This window comes from Phocoena sinus, chromosome X, assembly GCF_008692025.1.
Source record: "Phocoena sinus isolate mPhoSin1 chromosome X, mPhoSin1.pri, whole genome shotgun sequence".
Classification (NCBI taxonomy): Eukaryota; Metazoa; Chordata; class Mammalia; order Artiodactyla; family Phocoenidae; genus Phocoena; species Phocoena sinus.
This window is the reverse complement of record NC_045784.1, coordinates 115667706-115693395: the sequence shown is the minus strand read 5'-3', so window position 1 is coordinate 115693395 and position 25690 is coordinate 115667706. Positions and strand designations below refer to the sequence as shown.

At 41.4% G+C, this 25690-nt stretch overlaps 1 protein-coding gene across 1 annotated transcript in view; it reads right to left on the bottom strand.

Moving 5' to 3' along the window:
- Window positions 1–21482, bottom strand: part of ADGRG4 (adhesion G protein-coupled receptor G4) — a 98485-nt gene extending 77003 nt beyond the window's left edge. Inside the window, 7 exon segments of the mRNA XM_032618987.1 lie at window positions 712–1238; window positions 1241–1525; window positions 1528–4901; window positions 5122–5281; window positions 5284–5742; window positions 20241–20855; window positions 21332–21482. Coding sequence (XP_032474878.1) covers window positions 712–1238; window positions 1241–1525; window positions 1528–4901; window positions 5122–5281; window positions 5284–5742; window positions 20241–20855; window positions 21332–21482 — 5571 coding nt within the window.
- Between the last annotated feature and the right edge of the window lie 4208 nt (window positions 21483–25690).

Sequence of the window (25690 nt, the reverse complement as noted above, 5' to 3'; positions counted from 1 at the left end):
ATTTCAATATTGTAGAAGGAAACTGTAATTAAAAATAAGGAGATTAGGGCTTCCCTGGTGGCGCAGTGGTTGAGAGTCCGCCTGCCGATGCAGGGGACACGGGTTTGTGCCCCGGTCCGGGAAGATCCCACGTGCCGTGGAGCGGCTGCGCCCGTGAGCCATGGCCGCTGAGCCTGCGCGTCCAGAGCCTGTGCTCCGCAACGGGAGAGGCCACAACAGTGAGAGGCCCACGTACTGCAAAAAATAAATAAATAAATAAGAAATACCTGTACCCTTCTTTTTACCTTTCTGCCTTCAGAGAACTGGCTCCCTTGGAGAACACACATCCCATTGTGCACGCATTCTGTGATATATTGCGGAACATAACTTTGGACTTAACAGCAATCGGTGAAGTCAAAGTTTCCATAGATAAAAAGGAAGGTGTGGAGTCAGGCCAGGTTGTCTCAAAAGAGGAAGGCGGTAGTGAAGACACAGTTGCTGTAGAAGGATGTGTTACTCCAGTGGGTATGAGTGGAGATGGGGCTCCAGTAGCAGTGGATGTAGTGGTGGCTGTATGTAAAACGGAGTCCTGTGTGGGCTTAGGAGGAACTAATGTCGGGGATGCTGATGCAGCTGGGATTCTGCTCCATGTAGATGTTGTTGTAGGGCTAGGTAGAAGCATGGCACCAATAGACCGGGTGCGGTCAATTCAACCATTCAACTATTATTAACCATTTGGGATGTAGGAGGAAAAGAAGTCTTTGGAGTAGAGAACTCGGCTTCAGTACTTTGAGGTGAAAACAGAAATGATGTCAAAGAGGGTGGAGCTGTACTGGATGGAATCCAGGGAGGGTATGAAACAGGTGCATTCACAGACGTGGCACCTTTTGTCCCGGCTGTTGAAGTATTTTCTGACAAGGAAGTCATCTCTTCTGTACTTGAAGAATGGTAAGTGGTGGATTTTACACTTTTTGTGGGTCCTGGAGTGCTCTTAAAGCCAGTCAAAGAGGGGGAAACCTGAATATTCAAGGAAGTATGGGGATTTTCTGAGGGAGTAGATGAAAGCACACTTTCAGGGGTGGCAATTCTGGAATAAGTATTTGTGAGAACCGTTACTTTACCACTGCTTACAGTAGACAGAGAGCTATTAGTAATCCCAGAGAATATGCCCAGAGTGGTGGCCTCATATCGTTGTGATGGTTGTCGTGTTGTTGATAGAAATGGTGAAAATGTGCTCTTTGGAATGGACGAAATACCTTCATGTTCTTAGAACTGAGTAGAGGAGAGGCAGGCGTGCTTACAAATGTAGTCACTATCCCAGCCATTATAGTGGTCGGAATAGTTTTCACAGAAGGAGAAGTTGGCTCTGTTGGGGAGGATAAGGATGTAGGTGTGATCCTGGAGGACACCTCGGTTATTTCTGAAGTAGTGAAAGCACAGGAAGCCACGGTGCTTTTTGAAGTAGACCCAGCATATGTCACAGGTGTGACATCCAATGTCGATGTTTGCACGGTCATAGAAGGCCTGGGGGTAGTTGAAGACAATAAGTATAGAATGATCCACCTGTTGTGGAAGCATCAGAAGAAACGGCAGAAGGTGGAAGCGCAGAGTCATTAGCTGACATTGAGGACATCTCAGCCACAGGTCCAGAAGTGGCTACAGAAAGACTTTTCAAACAATCTGCGAGCGCTGTTTTAGAAGATTCAGTCATTAGTACCGTGGGAGTGTCAGAAATGCTTTTGGAGGTGAAGGCAGTGACACTAACTGGCCGTGGGGACCTCTGGTAGATGGGAATGGACGTTGCCATAGCGGTTTTCCCAAGAAGTGCTGTAGGTACATTTGGAGCAGAAAGGGCTGTAACGATCCTGTCAGGAGACATAGTTGTAAAATTGGCATTAGATAGTCGAGCTGTGGAAAGAGACGGAGTCTCAGGGGAGGTCTGTGTGCTTTCAGAAATAGGAGAGGCAACTGAAGACACCTCAGGTTGAGTCCTAGATGAAAGCAAGTGTGAAGGAGCTGTGTTATCGTTTACAGGATTTGATATCCTGGTTGTCCCAGAAGTTATGGTATCTGCAGATGAAGTATCCTGGCGGTGTGAGAACGGGTGAGTCACAGAGGTAGTGCTTACTACCTTTTTCTCAGTCCTGGGAGTATATACTGAGAGGGCACTCACGCTCTCTTTTTCAGGAGACAAAAGCGTGGTCATTGTCAGAGCTTGTGAAGGGAGAGCTGTCCTCCCAAGACTGGGAGGCGTTTCTGAAATGTGGACATCTGCTGTTGAGGTAGGTGGAGTGTGCGCGCTCCCAGAAGTGGGAGATGAAGTTGGACTCTCATTAGGTGGAGTCACAAACGGAGTCTCTGAAAGTGAATGTGTTTGGTGACTGGAAATTTTCATGCCCTCAGCAAATCCTGTGTTTGTCATTTCCGAGGATGAAGTACTGTGGGAGTCTGAAATAAGAGGATTCTTTGATGAGGACATTTCTGTCACCTTCAGAGTTCTAGGGGTCTTTCCCAGGGAGGTGGTCATCTGCTCCTTGTCAGAAGATAAGGTAGAAATGTCAGTCTCTAATAAGGTGGGGACCAGTGTGTTTACAAGATGTGTGGAAGATTGAGAAATGTGACCATAGAGCGAAGTAATAAGCTTGTTGGCAGAGATGTGTGAGGGCATAGTGTCATCAACAATGGAAGTGTCTGTGGTGCCGGTAGCCAAGCTAACAACACGTCCACTACCACTGAAAGTGTATGGAAAGCTGAGAGCAGGGGTAGAAGTCGTCTCCACTTGAGCTATGGGTTGGGTTGCTAATGGTGTAGACATAGTTGAGGTTACATGAGTGGAGGACACAACACGAGTGTTGTCAGGGAGAGCTTTAGAGCAGCCAAGAGTGGGTGTGGAAGGGGTTACCGTGTCAGCTGACGGGGACAGAATGGTGGTCTCAGCCTTAGTTGCCACAGGAGTGGGAGGCCTCAGCGAGGGGACTAGAGTTTCTGCCAGAGAGGGAACCGCCGTGGGTGTCATCCTGACAGAGATCCCTGTGGCCTCTGAAGTGGTGTGGATGGAGTCTCTGTGAGAAGGCACGGTACCGCTGGCTGTGGAAGTGCTCTGATCCAATGGCGGCATCGATGCTGTGGTCACTGCAGCTGATGACAGAGTTGAGATATCTGAGGGCAGAGATGTGGAGGAAGCCCTGGCCAATGTAGAAGGCCCAGGCATGGTAACCTTAGTCTCCTCAGACAGCACCATAGAGGTGACAGCAGAGACATTAACCGGCAGTGAGAACACAAGGGTAATAGGCACAGGGGTTGCTGAGGAATGCGTGGCTATAGGCTGTGGAAACAAGGCACCAGCAGTCAAGGACACAGCTGTCCTGTCTATAGGGATAGTGGCAAAACTCGTCCTCAGTATCCTTGTGCTGGAAGCACCCAGGGGTTCAGAAAATGTCTCTGTGCTCCCAGAAGTGGGAGATGGAGCTGGATTCCCCTCAGGTAGAGTCTCTGAAGTCCAATGTGCTGTGTAGATGTGGGTGGAATTAAAGATTTCTGTAGTTCCATTAGGTGAATTCTTAGGTGTGGTTTTCACCGATTTTGTAGAAAGCCAACTTTCTCTCGCTTCAGTAGTTGCAGTTGTATTATCCAATTGGGTAGTCAGTTTCTCCATATCAGGAAGTGGGGAAACAGATTCATCTGTTGCTTCCAGTATCGTTGCAAATGGAGAAACCTCGGTTGTCGCTGCTACAGTCGATTTTCCCTTAAGAAAATGGGAAGTGGTTTCTTTCCTTGTCACAGCAGTTCTGAATCTTTGTGCTGTTGCAGACCCTGCAACAGGGGCTATTGTCTCTCCAGATGCAATTGTACCATTTGTCTCTGTTTGCGTGTTCTCAGAACAGTAGAAATTTGGTTCAACATAAGCAAGGGTAGATATTCTATCTACTGGTGGAACAACTGTCTCCCTTGGTGTTGAAAGAAGTTCATTTACAGCTACTGTGGACATAGAGGTGGGTTTTAGTAGTAAGCTGATAAGTTTACACTCAGGCAGTTTGGTTACAGGTGTGGCTCCAGAAACTGTGGAGAAATTAGCAAACCACGGAGATGTCAATTTGGATAGAACTGCTGTATATCTGTCGGTAGTAACATCAGCAGTGGTCGTGGCCTCACTCTCTGTGGATGCTTCTGGTTGGATGATAATATTAGCAGTTGTGGATGAATGCTCTGTATTAGAAGTACTCCCATGGAATGCTGATGTCAACAGGGTCTGTTCTGGCCTGGAAGTCCAAATGATCTCATTGGTGGAGGATAGATGGTTACCTTCATCAGTTACTGATGTGGGACCAGACTCAGACACCTTGGATGTGGAAGCTGATCTAGTGGAAATCAGAGGAAGCATGTTTTCACCACCGGGGGGTGTATTCTGGGTATATACTGGCCCAGTGATTGTGGGGTAAAGCATAGTTCCAGCCACTGTAGGTGCAAGTGTGATCCCAGTAGTCAAGGCTGCATGTGGAGTCTCAGCATCAATAACTGTCTGTACACTCTGAGCTCTGGTGAATGGAGAGGATGTCCTAAAAGAAAGGGCCACGGAAGAGGCCTCTTTTGGCACAGAGGTAGATATTGTGCCCTCCACTCTGGGTGAAGAGACATCCTGGAAATCTGTAAATGCCAGCTCTGTTTCAACTGTTCTTAGCGCAGGTGTCATTTCAATAGACCTAGTTGAATAAACTGTAAAGGGTATTTCCATATCAGTTGTTGCCAATGTGGATGCCGTCTGATTTCTAGGAAATACAGAATCCACTGGAACAGCTGTGGAGAGGAGCACAGACTCAGGTGGCAGTGCTGATCCAGTCCCAACGTGAGTAGCTGTAGCTGAAGTCTGGTCCACCGTGGACTGAGGTACACTTCCAGCAGCTGTAGATGCAAGAAACTCCTGGCTAGGGCTTCCCTGGTGGCGCAGCGGTTGAGAGTCCACCTGCCGATGCAGGGGACACGGGTTCGTGCCCTGGTCTGGGAAGATCCCACATGCCGCGGAGCGGCTGGGCCCATGAGCCATGGCCGCTGAGCCTGCGTGTCCGGAGCCTGTGCTCCGCAATGGGAGAGGCCACAACAATGAGAGGTCTGCATACCACAAAAAAAAAAAAAAAAAAAAGAAGCTCCTGGCTAGCTGTGGAGATAGGGAGTGCCCCCATACCTGTGGATTTGTGTTTGGGTCAAGATGTTGTAGACATGGATGTCGACTCAATAGATGAGAATAAATATGTTGTCCTCCTAAAAGCCGATTGAGATCCAGTCACTGAAGTTTTGAATGTAATTAACTCTTGGTAAATCCACACGTGTACAGAAAATTAGTAGCTACTGTCGGATGAAAGGTCTCAGTAGCAATGGATTCAGCCATTTTTGTTCTCCTTGTGCTCTCTGAAGATGGGGATTTACTTATTTTCATGGAATTGGCAGTAGGGCCTATGGAGGTACTCTTGGTAGACAGAGCAATGGATGCTGAAGTAGACAAAATGTCTGCTGCGAATGTAGCTGTCTCAGCTATGGATGTCTTTTTAAAAATTGGTGCAGTCATTGTTTCCAGAGGTGGAGATGTTGTATTGGAATACGATCTGGTTGTATAATCAGTTGCAAATACAGGCATGCTTTTAGACTCCACGGTAGAAGAATATACTGTCTTTTGTGGTTTTAGTCCAGTAACTTGGAGTGGTGTTGTCAAATCTATTTGCTGTGAAAGAGTTGTAGTTGTTTCCTGAATTGCTATATTTTCAGAAACAACTGAAAAATTACAAAGCATGTGTCACTTTGGATTCAACTTTAGAAGTCAGAGACAATTTAAGAAACAGCTCTATAATGGTTTTTCACATTTTTAAGAGGAGATAAGTATCAGATATAAATCAAATCATGTGATTACAGCTGACCCTTGAATTATAGGGTTTGAACTGTGTGGGTCCACTTATACGCAATTTTTTTTTCAATAGTAAATACTACAGTACTACACAATCCACGGTTGGCTGAATCCTCAGATGTGGAAGAGCGGATGTGGAGAAATCACAGATACAGAGGGCCAACTATAAGTTGTAATGGGGGGACTTCACTGGTGGTCCAGTTGTTAAGTCTCTGCGCTTCCACTGCAGGGGGTGCAGGGTTTGAATTAAGATCCCACATGCCACGGGGCGCAGCCAAAACAAAAAAATTGTAACGTGATTTTCCCTGCTCTGGAGGGTTGACATTCCTAATCTCCACATTGTTCAAGGGCCAACTGTACTTGATTTTTCTTTTTCTTTCTTTCTTTTTCTTTCTTTCCTTCCTTCCTTCCTTCCTTCTTTCTTTTTTTTTACTTGGTTTTTCTTAAGATGATTTTCTGCTTTCCAAAATCTATATATGGTTCTCATAATGCCCTGGTTAAGTAACAGGTAGAAGGATATCCATTCCATCGTGTCTCCATAAAAAAATATAGGCACTCCTAAAAGAGGGGTGCATACTAGAGCAGCACACTGAGTAAGAGGATTAACTTTGGGAAACGAACCAATTTCTTGAAAGACAAGTGGTCAAACTCGCTTAAGAAGAAATAGATGACTTGAACGGTCCTATACCTATGACAGAAATGGGATTGTGTGGTTAAAGTCTTCCAAAAAAAGGAGGACCAGCTTTGGATTCAAATAGATGTATTTTTAAATCCTGGCTCCCTCATTTATTCATTATGTAATCGTGGACTAGTTAGCTAACCTCTCTGTGTTTCAGTTTCCTCCTCTGTAATGTGAGATAATAACACCGACCTTAAAAAATTGTTTTGAGAATTGAGTTAATGCATGTAAAATACTTAGCATAGCACCTGGCATATAGGAAGTGCTCAAAAAATGATTAACTGTTGTCAAATGCCTATTATTCATCTCAGTACTATAAATTGAAAATGTTTTGATCTGGGACCCCAAGATTAAAATTTCTTTAACATATGCCATTTGTGTATATATATTTACCAATAATGTATACATATGTATAATAAATTTACATTATGTACATTAAAAACATACTCAAAATATGCCAAAAGAATATGATAGGGCTTCCCTGGTGGCGCAGTGGTTGAGAGTCCGCCTGCCGATGCAGGGGACGCGGGTTCGTGTCCCGGTCCGGGAAGACCCCACATGCCGCGGAGCGGCTGGGCCCGTGAGACATGGCCGCTGAGACTGCGCGTCCGGAGCCTGTGCTCCACAATGGGAGAGGCCACAACAGTGAGAGGCCCGCGTACCGCAAAAAAAAAAAAAAGAATATGATAAAAATAAATATAAACAGAAGTTTCACAATATGTTCTTCCTGCATTCTAATGTAATGATGGGCACAGTCACACAGGAGGATAAATTAGTATGTCTATAAATTCATGATCACCAACTTCAAATAAGCTTTTCACACTGCCCATCCAGCCTACCACTTTTCTCTGGTCAATTTATGCTCCTACTCTCTGCAATAACTACTGAAAACCTTCCCCATTCTCAAACTTTACCCTCACATGTTTATCAAGTAACCTTTTCCTCTTATTTCATAGGAAAAAAACAAAGGAAGTCATCAGGTAGAAACTTAGCTGTGCTACCGTCTCAGAAAGCTGACACCAACAGTCATCCCTCCTTTCCCTTCCCCTCCTGATTTAAAACATGTTCCAGTCTGTTGCAATAAAACATAAAAAACCCCGGGCTTCCCTGGTGGCGCAGTGGTTAAGAATCCGCCTGCCAATGCAGGGCACACGGGTTCGAGCCCTGGCCCGGGAAGATTCCCACATGCCGTGGAGCAACTAAGCCCGTGTGCCACAACTGCTGAGCCCATGTGCCACAACTACTGAAGCCCACGTGCCTAGAGCCCGTGCTCTGCAACAAGAGAAGCCACCACAGTGAGAAGCCTGCACACCACAACGAAGAGTAGCCCCCGCTCGCCACAAATAGAGGAAGCCATGCACAGCAACAAAGAACCAAAGCAGCCAAAAATAAATAAATAAGATTTAAAAAAACCCACATCCTTCTGCAGGTACTGCCCTGTCACTCTGCTCCCCATCACACCCAAACTTCTTTAAAGAAAATTGATCTCTACTGGCTGTCTTCATGCTCCCCTGACCCATTCTTTAGCCCACAGTAATCTGGCTTCTGCCATCATCATTCAACTGAAGAGCACTCACTAAGGCCACCAATGGCCTCCATGTAGACAAATACAATGGATACCTTTTCAGTTCTCATCTCACTTGACCTTTCAACAGCTTTTGATAATGTTGACCACTCCCTCCTTCTTAAGATATTCTTTGAGTTGACTTCTATGACATAACGCACTCTTGGTTTTTCTCCTACTTCTCTGACCACTCCTTCTGGCTATCACCTTTGCAGACACATCCTATTTCACCTGGCCATTAAATATCAGGGCTCCCCAAGGCTTGGTCCCAGCACCTCTTTTCTTCTCACTCTATAATTTCTTTTTTTTTTAATTAATTAATTATTTTGGCTGCACCAGGTCTTAGTTGACACATGCGGGCTCCTTAGTTGTGGCATGCGAACTCTTAGTTGCAGCGTGCATGTGGGATCTAGTTCCCCAACCAGGGATCGAACCTGGGCCCCCTGCATTGGGAGCACAGAGTCTTACCCACTGCGCCACCAGGGAAGTCCCTCTATAGTTTCTTCACATCTAGGATTCCAACTTACACATATATACAGATGAATCTCAAAGTTATATCTCTAGATCAGATCTCTATTCTGAGCTCCACATTTACATAACTAATTGCTTACTTGACATCATCTCTTGGATATCTCATTAACACCTCAACTCAATATGCCCCAACTTGAACTCTCTCCAAACTGGGTTCTCTTTCAGTATTCCCACAGTGAATCATACATTTAATTGTGTAAGCCAAAACCCTCTCCCTCTGTCTCCTTCATTTCCTCTCACCTGCTATAGCCAATCCATAATCTTGTCCTATGGATCTTACCTGCTAAATAGCTCTTTACTCCACCTGTTTAGCCTCACCTTTATCACTTACCACTCTGACCAAGCCACCATCAATCTCTCACCTGGACTACTACAGTAGCTTCCCAACTAGATTCTGCCTCTACTCTTGGGGCCCCTCCAATCTGTTCCATAATGCAATCAGAATGATCTTTTTGACATGCAGATTTGATCACGTGTCTCTCACACATACACACACACCTTCACATACTCAGCTCCCGTTAGTGGCCTTGTATTACTCATAGGATTAAAAAGTTTTCTTAATAGAGCCTAAAACAACTATGCATGGTTTGGGCTCTACCTGCCTCTCCAGCCTCAGTTTGTACTAAGTTTCTCCCTTGTTTTCTGGGCTTCAGCCCGGCAGCCTCATTTTAGTCCTGCAACACTTGGCATTATTTTCCCACCACAAGACTACTGCATGTCCTGTTGCCTCTACTTAGAATGATCTTCCCACCCTTCTTCATCTGATTAACTTCTATTCTGCCTCCAGATCTCGCTCATGCATCACTTTTTAGGGAAGACTGCCTTCCTTTGCCTCCATAACTAGGTCAAACCAATCTATTCTAGGCTCTTATGACATACCTCTTATGACAACCCTCATACCTCTTCTTCATAGTACTTGTCACAGATGCAGTTTTTCATGTGTGTGTGCTTATTAATACCTGTCTTCCTCACTACACTTTATGGGTAGGGCCTTCATCTTTCTTTGCTTGCTCACCATTACATTCCCAGTGCCTAGTACAGGGCCTGGCATGTGGTAGATGTCCAATAAATATTTGCAGGCTAACTGAACAAGTGGAAATGATGAAGGCTTGGAATGAGATGAGACTAGTGTGGGGAACCCTAATCCTACAGCTATTGCAAAGGAAGAATTGACATGACAGTTTATGTTAGTGAAGAGGTTTAAGAGATGAAGACAGAGAAATGTCAGAGAACTTGACTTTTGCTTTTGGGCTACTTGGAGAACAGTGGTGATATTCATAGAAATAGGAAAATTGGGAGGGCAGCCTCACTCGGAAGAAAAACACCCGCTTCAGGCTCAGATAAGTGGAATTTGGAATGATGGTGGAACATCCAAGTGAAAATGGTGCATGGTAAAATTCAACACTGAGTCATAATTTTTTACCAGTTCAAATCACCCAAAATGAAATCATGCATATTTACCGTTGGGAAATTAGCATTTTGAATTTATCTACCTGGGAAGCATAATACCTATGATGTAGGAATAATTATGGTGGTAGACAATCTACTAACTTATTTCACTGTCTCGAGCATGAAAATTACTTTTAATTTGCATATATAGAAATTCTGAGATGTGTGGGGGATATTCTTTGGGATTTCGTGGTCATTAGCAAGTAGAATGAGTGACGATCAGAAACCTGCAACTAACTGTATAGATGAGTAGACAAAAGTTCACACATTTATAAAAAGAAAACTCAAAGTGATATGAGAAGTACTTTTTTACTTAATTTTACAGCATCGTTTCAATTATCAGAGATTCACATCCTATTAGGCAGTATCAAGAAACCGGTACATTTCAGCAGCACGATATTTATTTCAAGCTTCTGCATTCAAATTTTTCCATAACTGCAAGTAAAAAGAGAATTGTCAGGATCTTGGCTCCCATTTTTGCAGATGGCTTTACCACAGCCAACTGGCTTAGCAAACCTGTTACAGTGTCACTTATATCACATTTGAGGAGTGTGGCATCCCAGGGCCTGAATCACTCCCTATGAATGCACTAATTGTTGAGAGAAGATTTCACAATTCCCATTCCTTTACAAATGATTAATGATTGAGCTGCGTTAACTTTCTAGGAAGACAATAAAACACTACATAACACAAAAGCTTAAGTAATCTTCTTTGATCCAGCATTCAAATAGCACCGTTAGAGAAATCCATAACGAGTAAACTCTTATTAGAACACGGAGGATGGGAGTTAGGCGTGATATTTTTATCTGGAGAGGGCTGAGCTATAGATGTTAATTGTTATTGACACTTCCCGTAAGCATCTCAAAAAGAAGCATAAGACTGAGAAAAAGAAAAACAAATGAGTTGAACAAAATTGCCAAACAGGTGGCATTTTAAGTACTAGATATCTCCTAGGAATGAATGCAACGTTCATTTTAACTTAAAACCTGGATTTGTATAATTCAGCAAACCTCCCATTGAATCTTTCAGATGAAAGTGGTTTTTTTCCAGAGACGTTACTGTCTCAAGGTTTTTCCTCTAAAGTCTTTATTAATAAAAACTCAAATCTTCCTTAATTAAATCACAGAATTTTAGCACTGTGTTGGAGATTGTATTCAATCCCGTCATTGAGATATTAGGCCCAGAGAGGTTCAGTGTTGAGATGAGATTTCCACCGGTGAAATATGTAGAGAAGAAATAAGACAGTGTGTGCTAGTGCTTCAATTATCCAGTACCCATAAGTGCATGCCCTCAATTTACACAGAATCATCACAAACCCTGGAGAAAGAAGAGACTCTACCTAAAAGAATCAAGAATTAGCAAATTTAGATAATAAAAGCCAAGTTCTGCAAATGCTGAACTGCTCAAGAGAAAGCTATCACCTAAAATAGTCAGACACAAATTTTAGAAGAGAGAATCACAGTGCTAAAGCAAAACATGAAGGCACCCTTGCAAGCCTAGGCATTGAAACCCAATGTGGATCCCAATTACAGCCATGCCCTGAAACAATATTCCTTAAATAATCACTCATATCCCAAATAGAGGTAATCCAATCAAATGTCAGTAGCTTTTTAACCAGGATCCATAGGGATTAAAGATCCATGGAAGCAACCTAAGTGTCCATCAACAGATGAATGGATAAAGAAGATGTGGCACATATATACAATGGAATATTACTCAGCCATAAAAAGAAATGAAATTGAGTTATTTGTAGTGAGGTGGATGGACCTAGAGACTGTCATACAGAGTGAAGTAAGTCAGAAAGAGAAAGACAAATACCGTATGCTAACACATATATATGGAATCTAAGAAAAGAAAAAAGATCATGAAGAACCTAGGAGTAAGACGGGAATAAAGACACAGACCTGCTAGAGAATGAACTTGAGGACATGGGGAGGGGGAAGGGTAAGCTGTGACAAAGTGAGAGAGTGGCATGGACATATATACACTACCAAACGTAAAATAGATAGCTAGTGGGAAGCAGCCACATAGCACAGGGCGATCAGGTAGGTGGTTTGTGACCACCTAGAGGGGTGGGATAGGGAGGGTGGGAGGGAGACGTAAGAGGGAAGAGATATGGGAACATATGTATATGTATAACTGATTCACTTTGTTATAAAGCAGAAACTAACACACCATTGTAAAGCAATTATACTCCAATAAAGATGTTAAAAAAAAAAGGCATTGCAGATTATGTGATTGTCCATGTAGAAAATCTCGAGGAACCTAAAAAAACCTAAAACACAAAAAACCTCCTGGGACTTAAAAGTGAGTTCAGTAAGGTTGGAGGATACAAATTAACACCAAGCAAAGAGTTCTTAGACTTGACACCAAAAGCATGATCCACAAAAAGAAAAATCAATAAATTGTACTTCACCAAAACTAAAAGCTTTTGCTTGGTGAAAGCCCACGTGAAAAGGATAAAAGAGTAATCTACAGATTAGGAGAAAATATTTGCAAAGCATATATCCAACAAAGGACTAGAATATATAAAGAACTCTCAAGACTCCACATTAAAAATAAAAAATCCAATGAAAAAAATGTGCAATGAATTAGGAGTTTGGGATTAACATACACACACTACTATATATAAAACAGGTAAACAACAAAGACCTACTGTATAGCACAGTGAACTATACTCAATATCTTGTAATAACCTATAATAGAAAAGAATCTGAAAAAGAATATATACATGTATAACTGAATCACTTTGCTGTACACTTGAAACTAACACATCATAGTAAATTAACTATACTTCAATGAAAAAGAGAGAAAAATCGGTAGAAGACATGAATAGTTCACTGAAGAGGTTATACAGATGGCAAATAATCACAGGAAAAGATATTCAACATCATTAGGCATCAGGGAAATGCAAATTAAAACCACAATGAAGGGCTTCCCTGGTGGCGCAGTGGTTGAGGGTCCGCCTGCCGATGCAGGGGACACGGGTTCCTGCCCCGGTCTGGGAAGATCCCACATGCCGTGGAGCGGCTGGGCCCGTGAGCCATGGCTGCTGAGCCTGCGCGTCCGGAGCCTGTGCTCCGCAACGGGAGAGGCCACAACAGTGAGAGGCCGGCGTACTGCAAAAAAAAAAAAAAAAAACAAAACACAATGAAAATCACTACACACTTACTAGGATGAGTAAAATTGGAAAATAGTGACAACACCCAATGCTGGCAAGGATGCAGAGAAACTGGACCACTCATACTTTGCTGGTGGAACAGAATATGACACAACCACTTTGGAAGACAATCTGACAGTTTTATATAAAACTAAATGTGCAACTACCATAATGCCCAGCCATTACACTTTTGGGCATTTATCCCAGAGAAATGAAAACTTATTCTCACACAGAAACCTGTACAGAAATGTTCATAGCAGGCTTTTTTTTTTTGGTAATAGGCAAAAATTAGAATCAGCCCAGATGCCTTTTAAGAGGTGAATGGCTAGACAAACAGTGATATATCCATGCCATAGAATCCTATTCTACAATGGAAAGGAACAAACTATGGATACATACAACAACCTGGATGACTCTCCAGAGAATAATGCTAAGTGGAAAAAAGAGCCAATCCTTAAAGGTTACATATTTCATGACTCCATTTATTAACTTTTTTTTTTTTTTTTTTTTTTTTTGCGTTATGCGGGCGTCTCACTGTTGTGGCCTCTCCCATTGCGGAGCACGGGCTCTGGACGTGCAGGCTCAGCGGCCACGGCTCACGGGCCCAACCGCTCCGCAGCATGTGGGATCTTCCCAGACCGGGGCACAAACCCGTGTCCCCTGCATCGGCAGGCGGACTCTCAACCACTGCACCACCAGGGAAGCCCTATTAACATTTTTGAAATGACAAAATTTTACAAACAGAGGACAGATTAGTTGTAGTTATTTTACAAACAGAGGACAGATTAGTTGTAGTTGTCAAGGGTTAGGGATGTGGGAAGCAGAAGTGGGGGAAAAGGGAAGGAGGGAGGTGGGCGTGTTTATAACAGGGCAACACCATGGATGGTTGCAGTGTTGAAACCATTCAGTATCTTTTTTTTTTTTTTTTTTTTTTTTTTTTTGCGGTTCGCGGGCCTCTCACTGTTGTGGCCTCTCCCGTTGCGGAGCACAGGCTCCGGATGCGCAGGCTCAGCGGCCATGGCTCACGGGCCCAGCCGCTCCGCGGCATGTGGGATCCTCCCCGACCGGGGCACGAACCCGCGTCCCCTGCATCGGCAGGCGGACCCCCAACCACTGCGCCACCAGGGAAGCCCCCATTCAGTATCTTGACTGTGGTGGTGGACACGTAAACCTACACAGGTGATCAAACTGTATAGAACTCAATACACACACACACACACACACACACGCAAATGAGTACAAGTAAAACTAGAGAAATCTGAATAAGATCAGTGGATTGTATCCATGTCAATATTCTGGTTGCTATACCATAGTTTTACAAAATGTTACAATTGGGGAAAACTGGGCAAAGTGTACAAGAGATCTTCAGCTGCATGTGAACCTACAGTTATCTCAATAAAAATTCAACTTAAAAGAAGCAAATGCAAAAGCCCGCACCGTGCAGGTAGTTGAATGATAACTGAATGTCCATTTGTACTGCAGGGACCACAGAAGCCATGGAGTCTGGCCTCCATCTTTGAAGGGCTTACAAACATGTTTTGCCGCATTCATCCTGTTCCCATTTGTGAACAAGTGATCACTTGCACAAATGATCTGCATGAGCTTTGCTGTCTCTGTATTTTAAAGTGGTGATAATCCATGCTAATTCACAGGGGCCTGTGGGCTTAATTGCCATTTGCTCCTTCACTTTAGACCAAATTGTATTATTGTAATCATTGGGAGCTGGAGAACAGAGGTATAGAGTAGCTGCATATTTATGAGGCATTTTGTTGCGGATGTACCTGCCAACAGAATATTAAGTAGAACATTTGCTAAGGTACCAAATTCTGCTTGTGATTTGGGTATATCACCTCATATTAAATCTTTGCGTTTTTCTAGCCCACATTTTGCATCTGATTTTTCTTTCAATCACGACCTCTGGAAATATAATTCAGAGCGTGTTTATTAGATTTGTGAGAGATAATGGTGACCAGAAACTGTCACAGACACATCTGCCTGTGGGGTAGAAAAAATATGAAATGAGCATCTTTAACATGATGAGGAAAAAAAAATTGTTTTCAAAATGTTGTCTGTATTCAGTTTCCAGGCAAGGACATGAAAAATGAATCCTGCAATAGAGAGAGAGACAGGCTAGAAGCTTCCATCTCTGAATCCATAGGCGAATGTCACCCTGTGCAGGAGACTACAAATTAGGAGGTTTGAATGAACTACAAACAGCTCTTGCTTATCTTGCGTGATGAAAAATGAGGATAGCACAGAGAACTGATGTACAGGGGCAAAACCAAATTGCCTTTTAGCTAGAAGAGCCCATCACAATGAAACCTTTCCTATCAGAGCTGATAACTGGATAGAAGGCTTAATAGTGGGCCAAAGGCCTTAGAAAGTACATAAACTATATAGTCAATCTCTGCATATTTTAAGAATGGTTAGTTCATAAAGTAATTCAAAGCAGCTGGAGCATTAGATTAATTAATAAATCTTAGCAAATCGATAGCTACACACACACAGGAACCCTATGTTTTGATACAGGGTAGATTTTGCAGAATGGACTCAAATCATGTTACTTCATTCTTTCCCAAGAAGGGATTTCTCAAATGCATTAACTAAGAGTGATTTAATCTACATACCTACATACATAGGAAGTCAGAACAAATCCTTTGTTGGATCACGTGTCTGAGCTGAGATTAGGAAATTACTCTCAATTTACCTAGAGAGGAATTTCAGCTTCTCATCAGTCCCTAATGATCACGTCAAGAAATTCCAGTCACCATCCATACCTTTTAAAAATACATTAGATTTTTGTCACAGCTAAAACCTGGATACAACTTAAAAGTCCTTCAAAGAAAGATCATTGAATAAATTATAGCATAGCTCTATCATAACCCCTACACCCAAAATAATCAGGTAGGTCTATACTTTCTGATATGGAAATATCTGCAAAATATATCATTGAATGTAAAAAAATGATACAGAGGACTATGCTTGTGATGATGATCCCAACTGTGAAAAAGAAAAACAAAGAATATTTGCACACAAACCCAAGTTTTAAATTGTTTCTGCAAGGATATATAAAAACTTTTTAATCATTACTTTTAGAGAGAAGCACTTGGGGTAAGGGGGTCGAAGAGAAAGGAGACTTTTAATTTATATCTTTATGCATTGTTTGAATTTTAACCATGCATGTCTATTACTTTTACTGTAAAAACTAAATCAATTTTAATGAATAGTTAACTTAATAAAATAACTAGCAAAAAAGGTAAACCAACTTAAATTGTAAAAGCTTATATCCTTTTCTCTTAAAATTGTACGTTTAATAATGTGTCCTATGAAATTACAAGCCCATGTATACTGAGATGTGTGTACAAGAAAATTCGTTGTAGCATTACTTGTAACTGCAAAAATTTGGAAGCAATTTAAATGCTCAACCGTGGTGAGTTAGTTCAATAAATTATAGTACATCTATAAATGGATATATGAAGCCCCAAAATGGATGAGCTGGATATAAACCTACTGATGTGTCCATGATAATATTAAGTTAAAATAAATCAAATTGTAAACCTATATGTACATATGCATATATTATTTTTATTTTTTTAACTATACACATCCATACACACCCATGCATACACACACACATTATAAATCCATAGGAAAAAAATTTCTAAAAAAAAATAGACACCTCTGTGGAGAGGACGCAGGGTAGGTTTTACTTTATGCTTCATGTATTTTTGCATTGTTTGAGTTTGTTTTATTCACAATCATTTATCGCATTTGTAATTTTTTTAATAAAGAAAAAATGCTTAAAAACTACTCCAAAACTAAATTACTAATGACTAGCACCTTTGCCATGATTATTATTTATCACTGCACTGTTTAAATATTCCTGAGACATCTCCAACTACAGTGAATACTTGTTTATTAAACCCAGGTAGCATTCATGGTTTTCAGCAAATGTTCCCCCAAAGCCTTGTTCTCATGAATACATAAATATACACATATATAGTTTATGTGTAAATAGATTTATTGAGAATTGTAACCTAGCAATGTGTTCATTAAAATTTAGTTTTGAAAGGTCATAATCCCTCTATGGACCATAAATATCAATTTATTAGGCAAAAGCTGAAGCTAGACATGTAGTAACCACTCCTATTTATTCAGATAACTGCCTTCATTTTCCCCAGATGTCAGACAGCAAGATGGAGGTAGAAGAAATTCTATGGTGTTACAGCTCCTTCAGTGGTGAACAGGCAGTGACCATAGCTGGTAGCTTAATTTCCCCAGGTGGATTATCAACACCAGCAATTCTCTTCAAAGGAAGCTTCTAAGAGAGTGGCTCATGACTGTTTTGGGGCCACAGACTCCTTCGAGGCAGTCGTGCAAGGTGTGTGGGGTGAAAAGAATGGGCTTTGCAACAGGACAGATCTTTGTGCAAATCCCAGCTCCACTACTGATTTGATGGGTGACACATGGCAAGGACCTAGTAAAAGGCAGCGATTACATTTTTTTAGAATATGATGAAGACTATAGACTGTCCTCCGGAGGAAAAAATTCATCTTGCATTTTTAGAATGGTGCGTACCATCTCAAGGGCTTTGCTCACCTGTCAAGGCCATTCTGGACCTCAGGTTAGGAAACCCTGTCTAAGGTTTGGAAAGAACATTTGAAGGAACCTGAATAGTAGAAATAACATTTTCTACTCCTTTTACTGATTGTCATTTTAGGTTATGTTTTCTTTGGCTTGTTTGTTGTATTGGATTATTTGTATATTATGCCCACCAAGACTTAATCAGACCAAGAGGATAGATTGTACATTAAAAAGTGTACAAAAGAGCAAAATAAATGAGGGTCACCTAACACTTTATCACTTCAGTTAGATTTAGTCATTTACCAGCAAAGTGGTATGAAAGGCCATGGCAATTCACTGGCCAGATTAGGTTTTCAAAGACCACTGCTAAGCATATGGATTTAATAGAGCCATACTTCTGGTTCCTTCCATCAATGATAAAGTTACCTTAAACTGCTTTGAGCGAGCTGTTCAGGCTTAACCTAGTAGCTCGCTTTTGTAATCAGAGCCAGCTAGGACTTTTCTCTTTCATTTTCAAGCCTTCAGAAAGGAGAAAAACCAAATGCCTTCAGGTAGTAGCTCAAAGGAATGGCTTTCCTGTTCCTTTGCATTAGTCTGAGCTCAAAGAAACACAGAAACCCTCTGCCATTAACTCAAACAGCATCCAGACCGTTGGTGAAAACCTATCTCCATAGTCTGCAGGAGTCCTATTAGGCATGGATCTAGCCCCCCTTCCCTCGCTACCCCCTCCCAAATCCATAAGAACAGTAAATACTATTCCTCTAAGAATAAGTGAACATTTCAGGAAATGAGAAAAAATTCTATCTTGTTGCTGTTATCAGTGACTTTACCCACGCTTCAGGACTGCAGCTGTTGACGATGGAGAAGATTGGATCTGACGGGAGAGTGGGGTTGTACAGAGAAAATCAACCTTATATTTCCTCCTAAAAACTGGAAAGAAGGGAGGAAATACATGTGTAATTCCAAAAACCCAGTTTTCTTACAAGAATTCCATCTAACAGTTCTCCCACAACGTCATTGCTCTCAAAAGAAAAATGAATTGGTTTATCAATATCAAATATTGGTATTATCAATTATCAATACCAAAGACTGGGGCTCTTTGGTAAAATGGCTGATTCTTGGGCTGAGTGGGAAGACTACAAGATGAGCCTGTAACATCTTGTTGTGCTAGAAAGTACGGAAGTGCTCGAAAAATAATGGGAATGTGTCAAAAGAACACAAGAGCCAGACTGAAGGACTCCCACTGGCCAAATCTGGGCCAATTTGAGCGATAAAATAAATGACAGCAACAGATTGCAACCCATTGAATAAACTAAGAGTCCATGAATTCATGCTGATATAAACATATAAACAACTGAAGGAATAAATAAGTAAATGTAGAAGAGAACACTCTCCCTCACAATAGAATGCTAACTAATAAATGTAGAAAAATGATGGAGTTCTAAAAATCGTCATTTGGCAGTCATCATAGTAATAAGTGATTGAGGCAAGAATCGTCGATAGATATAAAACTACTGGGTGAAAGTTTGATAAGAAGAGGATATTGATATAGCCTCCTAATATCTCTCAGGAAATTACTCAATTATAATGGAAAAAGAGTAACTTTGCAGTGGAGAAATCTGTCATCATTAACATCAAGTGATCAAAGTTACCGTCACTGGTATTGAGACAAATTGGCATCATGAAAGACAGGGAAAAACTAAGGGTCTGTTCCACATTAGAATCTAAAGAGACACCATAACTAAATGCAATGTATGATCCTGAATTGGATCCTGGACCAAGTAAAATATAACTATAAGAGAAATTATTAGTACAATTGGCTAAATTTGAATATGGACTATGAATTAGATATTAGTACCATATCAATGTTAAATTTCCTGATTTTGACAACTGTACTGTGGTTATGTAAGAGAATGTCCTTATTCTCAGGAAATTACACACTGAGATATTTAGGGGAAATGAGGCCCTATGTCTGCAACTTAATCTTAAATTATTAAGAAACAGTTTGTGAGTGTGTGTGTGTGTGTGTGTGTGTGTGAGAGAGAGAGAGAGAGAGAGAGAGTGTGTGTGTGTATGGAGTGGGGAAAGAGAAGGGGACAGAGAGAGAGGGAGAATGATAAAACATATGGGGAAAATGTAACAGTGAAGCTGGGTAGAGAATATATAGAAAATTTTTGTCCTATTCTTGCAATTTTTCTGTAAGTTTGAAATCATATCAAAATACAAGACAAAAAGTACTATTTGCTCTACGTTAAAAAGTAGACGACAAAACTGTGGCAACCTTGGGCCCCTCTGAGGAAGACAGAGCCTGGGCCTAGGAGTGGGTTGTTTATAGTAGCAAGCAGAAGAGTTCTGCACCACCACTACCCTTGCTAAGGAAGACAATTCATCAGTTACTCACCGCAGCGCACTCTCATGTCAACGGTTGGAATGATCTTGTTGATGAGCCAAACGTCTTCTTCCCAACTAACCGCGTTTCCGCTCAAACACTTCATAAACTCTTCACTTCCCAGGATGTGGTCCCAGAGTTGAAAGTAGTACAAGCTGCTGGTGAACCTAGGAACCATGTCTTTAACACGGTCATCCCCTTTCTTGCGAAAATGTCCTAGAACCAGCGTCCCATTAGGCGCCAGGTTTTGTGGCTGATCGATCATTACCAGTATCCTTTCTTTACTCAGGAAGAGCTCTAATCTGCCTTTCACACCGTCCCATATCAAGCATATTGTGTGCCACTGAAATGGAGTCAGGTGGTAACGGATGTAAAAGGTCTTGCCCAAGTTGTACACGATTAGCTGCTGATGGTCTCCTGCAAGTCCAAGGTCTATGTCTTCTCTACCCAGGAAAGTAGTTTTAGTAATATAGGAGAAGGCCATCCAATCATTTGATCTGGCACCCACAAATCGCAGGTCAACGCATACTGTGAATCGACTGAGTTCGGGAATGGTGTTGGTCAGGCTCACATATGTGTCAGCTCTGCCATAAAAATCCAACCTTTTTCCTTTTAGTGAAAGTGCACCTGTCCACATTTGGGGGAGGGAAAAGAGAAAACAAATGAAATTTTTTGTAACAAAAAAATCAATTTTAACATCTTTTTTAGCCATAGAGCCAAATCCAGATTATACAATACTATTATGAGTCAATACCGGTGCAAGTAAGCCAAAATAGTTGATATACAAAAATCATCTCTATTTGACGTTAGCATGTGACTTGACTTTGGCAGAAGAGCTTCTTCCTAATTATATTTTGCCTGGGCTAATAAGAAAAGTTAGATTAGTGTTCCCAGAGCACACACCAACTGAACACTTTGAGGGGGCGGTTAGAAGTGGGGTTGGGGGGAGACCAAGGAAAAGGTAGCTTGGACTTAAAATTTGCTGCACATAATCCTCACTCATATAATCAAAAGATGACTATTTCCATCTACCTAACTGCCTTCTTGTATTCACGGTGCAACAGCAATTTATTTCCCCAATGCCTTTTCCTGAGCCAAATTACCTGATTTATTCTGTCTCTGGAGACGGCTTCTCACTGAGGCACTGACAGGGGCCTGAAGGATGGACAATGCTGAAGCTGCAGGGCTTCCGTTTGCGTTCAGGAAAGGGAGAAAGGGCGCTGCCCGGAGTGTATCCTGATTCCTCCTTTCCATTTCCTCACTAAGGGGGCTGCAGCTTTAAGAGGCTCAAGACGGCCACGTACCTGGTTACCACTGGCTCTGCAGTCAGGCAACCTGGGTTGGAATCCCAGCTCTGACGCTCATCAGGTGGGTCGCTTTGAGCAAGTAACTTAACCTCCAGATGCCTCACCGTTTGCTTCAGTAAAATGGGAATTCAGGGCCACAGTGTTGCATGAATGCACAACCCAGGGCCACCACTATAGTCTACGCCAAATAACACCCCTACCTGCTGTCCTTGCAAGATTGTTTGAAGATTAAGTGACATGATGTGTGCTCTCAAATGTTGCTGAAGGACATGCGCGTTGGTACAGTCTTTTGGCGGGCAATTTGGCAATATCTATGAAAGTATAAACTGAGTATGCCCTTTGTTTCATAGGTAGCTATTAATGAATCATGATACTATCACCATCGCATACCTCACAACCCAGGGCACTAGGCAAATATCTGAGGCTTGCCGAACATCAACTTAATTCCACTCCCAGCACAGCCCAAGACAAAGCAAAAAGAGCTTTATGGCAGAATGGAATGTTAACCTTTCTCTGAATTAGGGGTGTAATGTTGGGACCGCCACTCTAGAACTGACAGCTGTAAGAGCACACTACACAGGCTGGCAGGAAGTGACAACTTCCCTGCTTTGGGAAGATGTCCCCATATGAAAGCTTCTAGATACTCCCTAGCCCTACAGAATTCTCTCCCTCCATTCCTCCACTGAGTATCTTCCAAAAGCAAATAAATACATGTCTGCCTACACATACTCGCCTGCACACACACACACACACACACACACACACACACACACACACACAGAACCATACGCCAGAACTCATAGCATCCACCTGCCAGGGAGCTATTTCTGAACCATTCATGGTGGATGAGCAAGTACTCTTTTCTGTCCTTGGCTTATGTGATTATAGTATCATCATCTTTCATGTGGCTAATAAATCAAGAGTTAATCCCACATGGCAATAATTGCTGTGAAACCCAAGTCTCAATTATGGTTGGTTAACATTGCTTTTCTGTCCAGCCCTCCAAAATGACGTCAAATACAACACTTAAGAATGGTTATTATGGTGAACATAAATCTCCAGGGCTTACTTGTCCCTTAAAAGAGAATGTATCATAATTTCACATGCTCTACAAGGGCCTCTGCTCTCTGCAGTAAGATAGTATAAAACCAGTTGCCAAAGGACATGAACAAGCAAGTAACTAAATCAGAAATATAAAAAGATGGGCTCTCACTATTTTTAAAACACAAGTTAGAACAACGATAAGATACCATTTTTTGCCTTCCAATATCTATGAAAATTTTAATTGTACATAATTGTGCATATGCTTTTGACCCAGCAATTCCATTTCTATCCATTTATTCTAGACAAACATACATGTGTACAAAGCTGCAAGTACAAGGATATTTATTGCAGCATTGTTTGTAATTGAGAAAAAAAGAGGAGAATCTCTATGTCTCAAGAAGTTAATTGTCACCTCTATACGCTGGAATAGTAAAACAGAGTAGATGTATAGAGTCATGGAGAGATTTCCAAGGTTTACTATTATGTGAAATGGGAGTTACATAAGTATAGATATAGTATTATCCTATTTCAAAAATAAGAGAAAAATGTGTGTGCTGGCATACACTAGAAAAAAATCTGAAAGAATACACTCCAGATAAGAATGAGTATCTTCAGGTTTGAGATTTAGGGAGATTTTTACTTTCTATGTTATTTCAGTAATATTTGCGTTTTTTAATAAACAATGTGTTACATTTATAATCAGAAAAATAAGGATGGATAGATGATAGGTAGATAGATAGATACATACATACATACATATATACATACATACATAGATACATAGGACAGATAGATAGAAACCACTTGTGGCCATCCTTAAGGTTCTGCAGACAGAGGTAAGTCTTGCTTAGATCTGAGCAGAAGTGTGGTGTAGTGGAATCCAAAAAGGCCAGATTCAAGTCCCAGTTCTGCCCCTTCCTAGCTGTGTGAACATGGGAAATGAATGCAGGTAAAAGCATTTAAAATTAAAAAAATTTTTTTTTCATGAAGTATAGCTGATTTACAATGTTGTGTTAGTTTCGGGTGCACACAAAAGTCATTTGGATATACATATATATTATGTATACATATATAATATATATACATATATAATATGTATATTGTTTTACAGATTCGTTTCCGTTATAGGTTTTTACATGATATTGAATATAGTTCCCTGTGCTATACAGTAGGTCCTTGTTGGTTATCTATTTTACATATGGTAATGTGTATATAGTAGTGTGTACATGTTAATCCCAAACTCTTAATTTATCCCTCCCCCATGTGAAAGCTTTTAAGACAGCGTCTGGCATACAGTGAGCACTATATGAATGTTAAACTCACGTCACTTCTCTGAACCTCATTCCTCCACGGTAAGATGGGAGTAATAATTACCTACCTCGTAGGGACGTTATGAAAGCTGATGCAATAACTAACAAACTGATGCAACAACTAATGTTTAGGTCACGTTTGTGAGAAAGTTGATAAACTGCGAAGCCCCGTGTAAATGTCAGCTGCCATGTTTGCCATTGTCATTATTAGAGGCCTCTTCTTCCACAACCTCTTCTGCGCCCTCACACATGCAAGCACGTCTGCGCTGAGCCCTTGCTGCAGCCTCCAGGCCCTGAGCAGGGCTTGGAGGAGGCTGGGCTGTGATGAGTTGGGACAGAAGCTTTGCCCTTCTGTTTGGCCAGGCAACCAGTGTTCTCTGGCGGGCCTCTCCAGGGCCCACTTCAAAAGCCACTTGTGTCTTTGCATATGATTTAACTATCCATTGCAGATGTCTGCTTGAACGCTGCCATCTGTTCCCTGGCAATTTTCAAGTTCAAATTGCATGATTGCTCCCCTGAAGCAATTGATTTGGCCATCCTCTGTGTCTCTTCGCCTCTATCCTCTGTTTCCTTTTGTTTTAAATTACATGTATTGTTTCCCCCACTTTAAAAAAAAAAGAGGTGTTTTTTCCATTATAAAAGTGATACTGTACATGCTTTTTAAAAGAAAAAAATGGAAAGTATTAGAAAGTAAAAAGATGAGAACGAACTCAGCCAGAGTTCCACCACCCAGAGACAACCACCATTAACATTTTACAATATTTCTTTTGCTGTTTTGGTTCTGTGCATGGGTTTTGCTCATTTCTATGTGGCTGAGATCATATTGTATGAAAAATGTGGTACCCTGCTTTCCTCACTTAACATTATGACATAAGTGTTTTCCCTGTTGGGGAAACCTTATCATAAACCCCATTTAAATGACTATGTTACAGCCCCCAGGAGTGCCAGGCATCATTGTATTTGTATCGAGAAGATACACAGAACATAAAATTCACCATTTTAATCATTTTAAAGTGAGCAATTCAGTGGCATTTAGTACATTTACGATGGTGTACAATCATCACCATTATCTAGTTCCAGAACTTTTCATCACCCCCAGAGGAAACCCTGTACCAATTAAGCAGTCGCTCCCCATCTGCCCCTCCCATCAGCCCCTGGAAACCACTAATCTGCTTTTTGTCTCTGTGGATTTGCCTATTCTAGACATTTCATATAAATGAAATCATACAATGTGGCTTTTTGTGTCTGGCTTATTTCACTTAGCGTAGTGTCTTAAACGTTCATCCATGTTGTAGCATGTGCCAGTACTTCATTCCTTTATATGGCTGAATAATTTCCATCGTATGGGTATACCACATTTTAAAAATTAATTCATGTATTAATGGATATTTGGGTTGTGTCTACCTTTTGGCTATTATGAACAGTGCTGCCATGAGCATTCATGTTATTCATTTTGTTTGAACACATGTTTTCATTTCTTTTGTGTATATACCTAGGAGTGGGTCATATAGTAATTCTATGCTTAACTTATTGAGTAACAGCTGACCTGTTTTCCACAGTGGCTGCTCCATTTTACATTCCCACTAGCAACATATGAGGGTTCCAACTTCTCTACCTCCTTGCCAACTCTTGTTGTTTTCTGGGTTTTTTTAAATTAGTATTATAACCATCCTCGAGGGTGTGAGTGACATCTCATTGTGGTTTTGATTTGCATTTCCCTAACGACTAATGACATTGAGCATCTTTTCATGTGCTTGTTGACCATTTGCATATCTTCTATTCAAGTCCTTTGCCCTTTTTT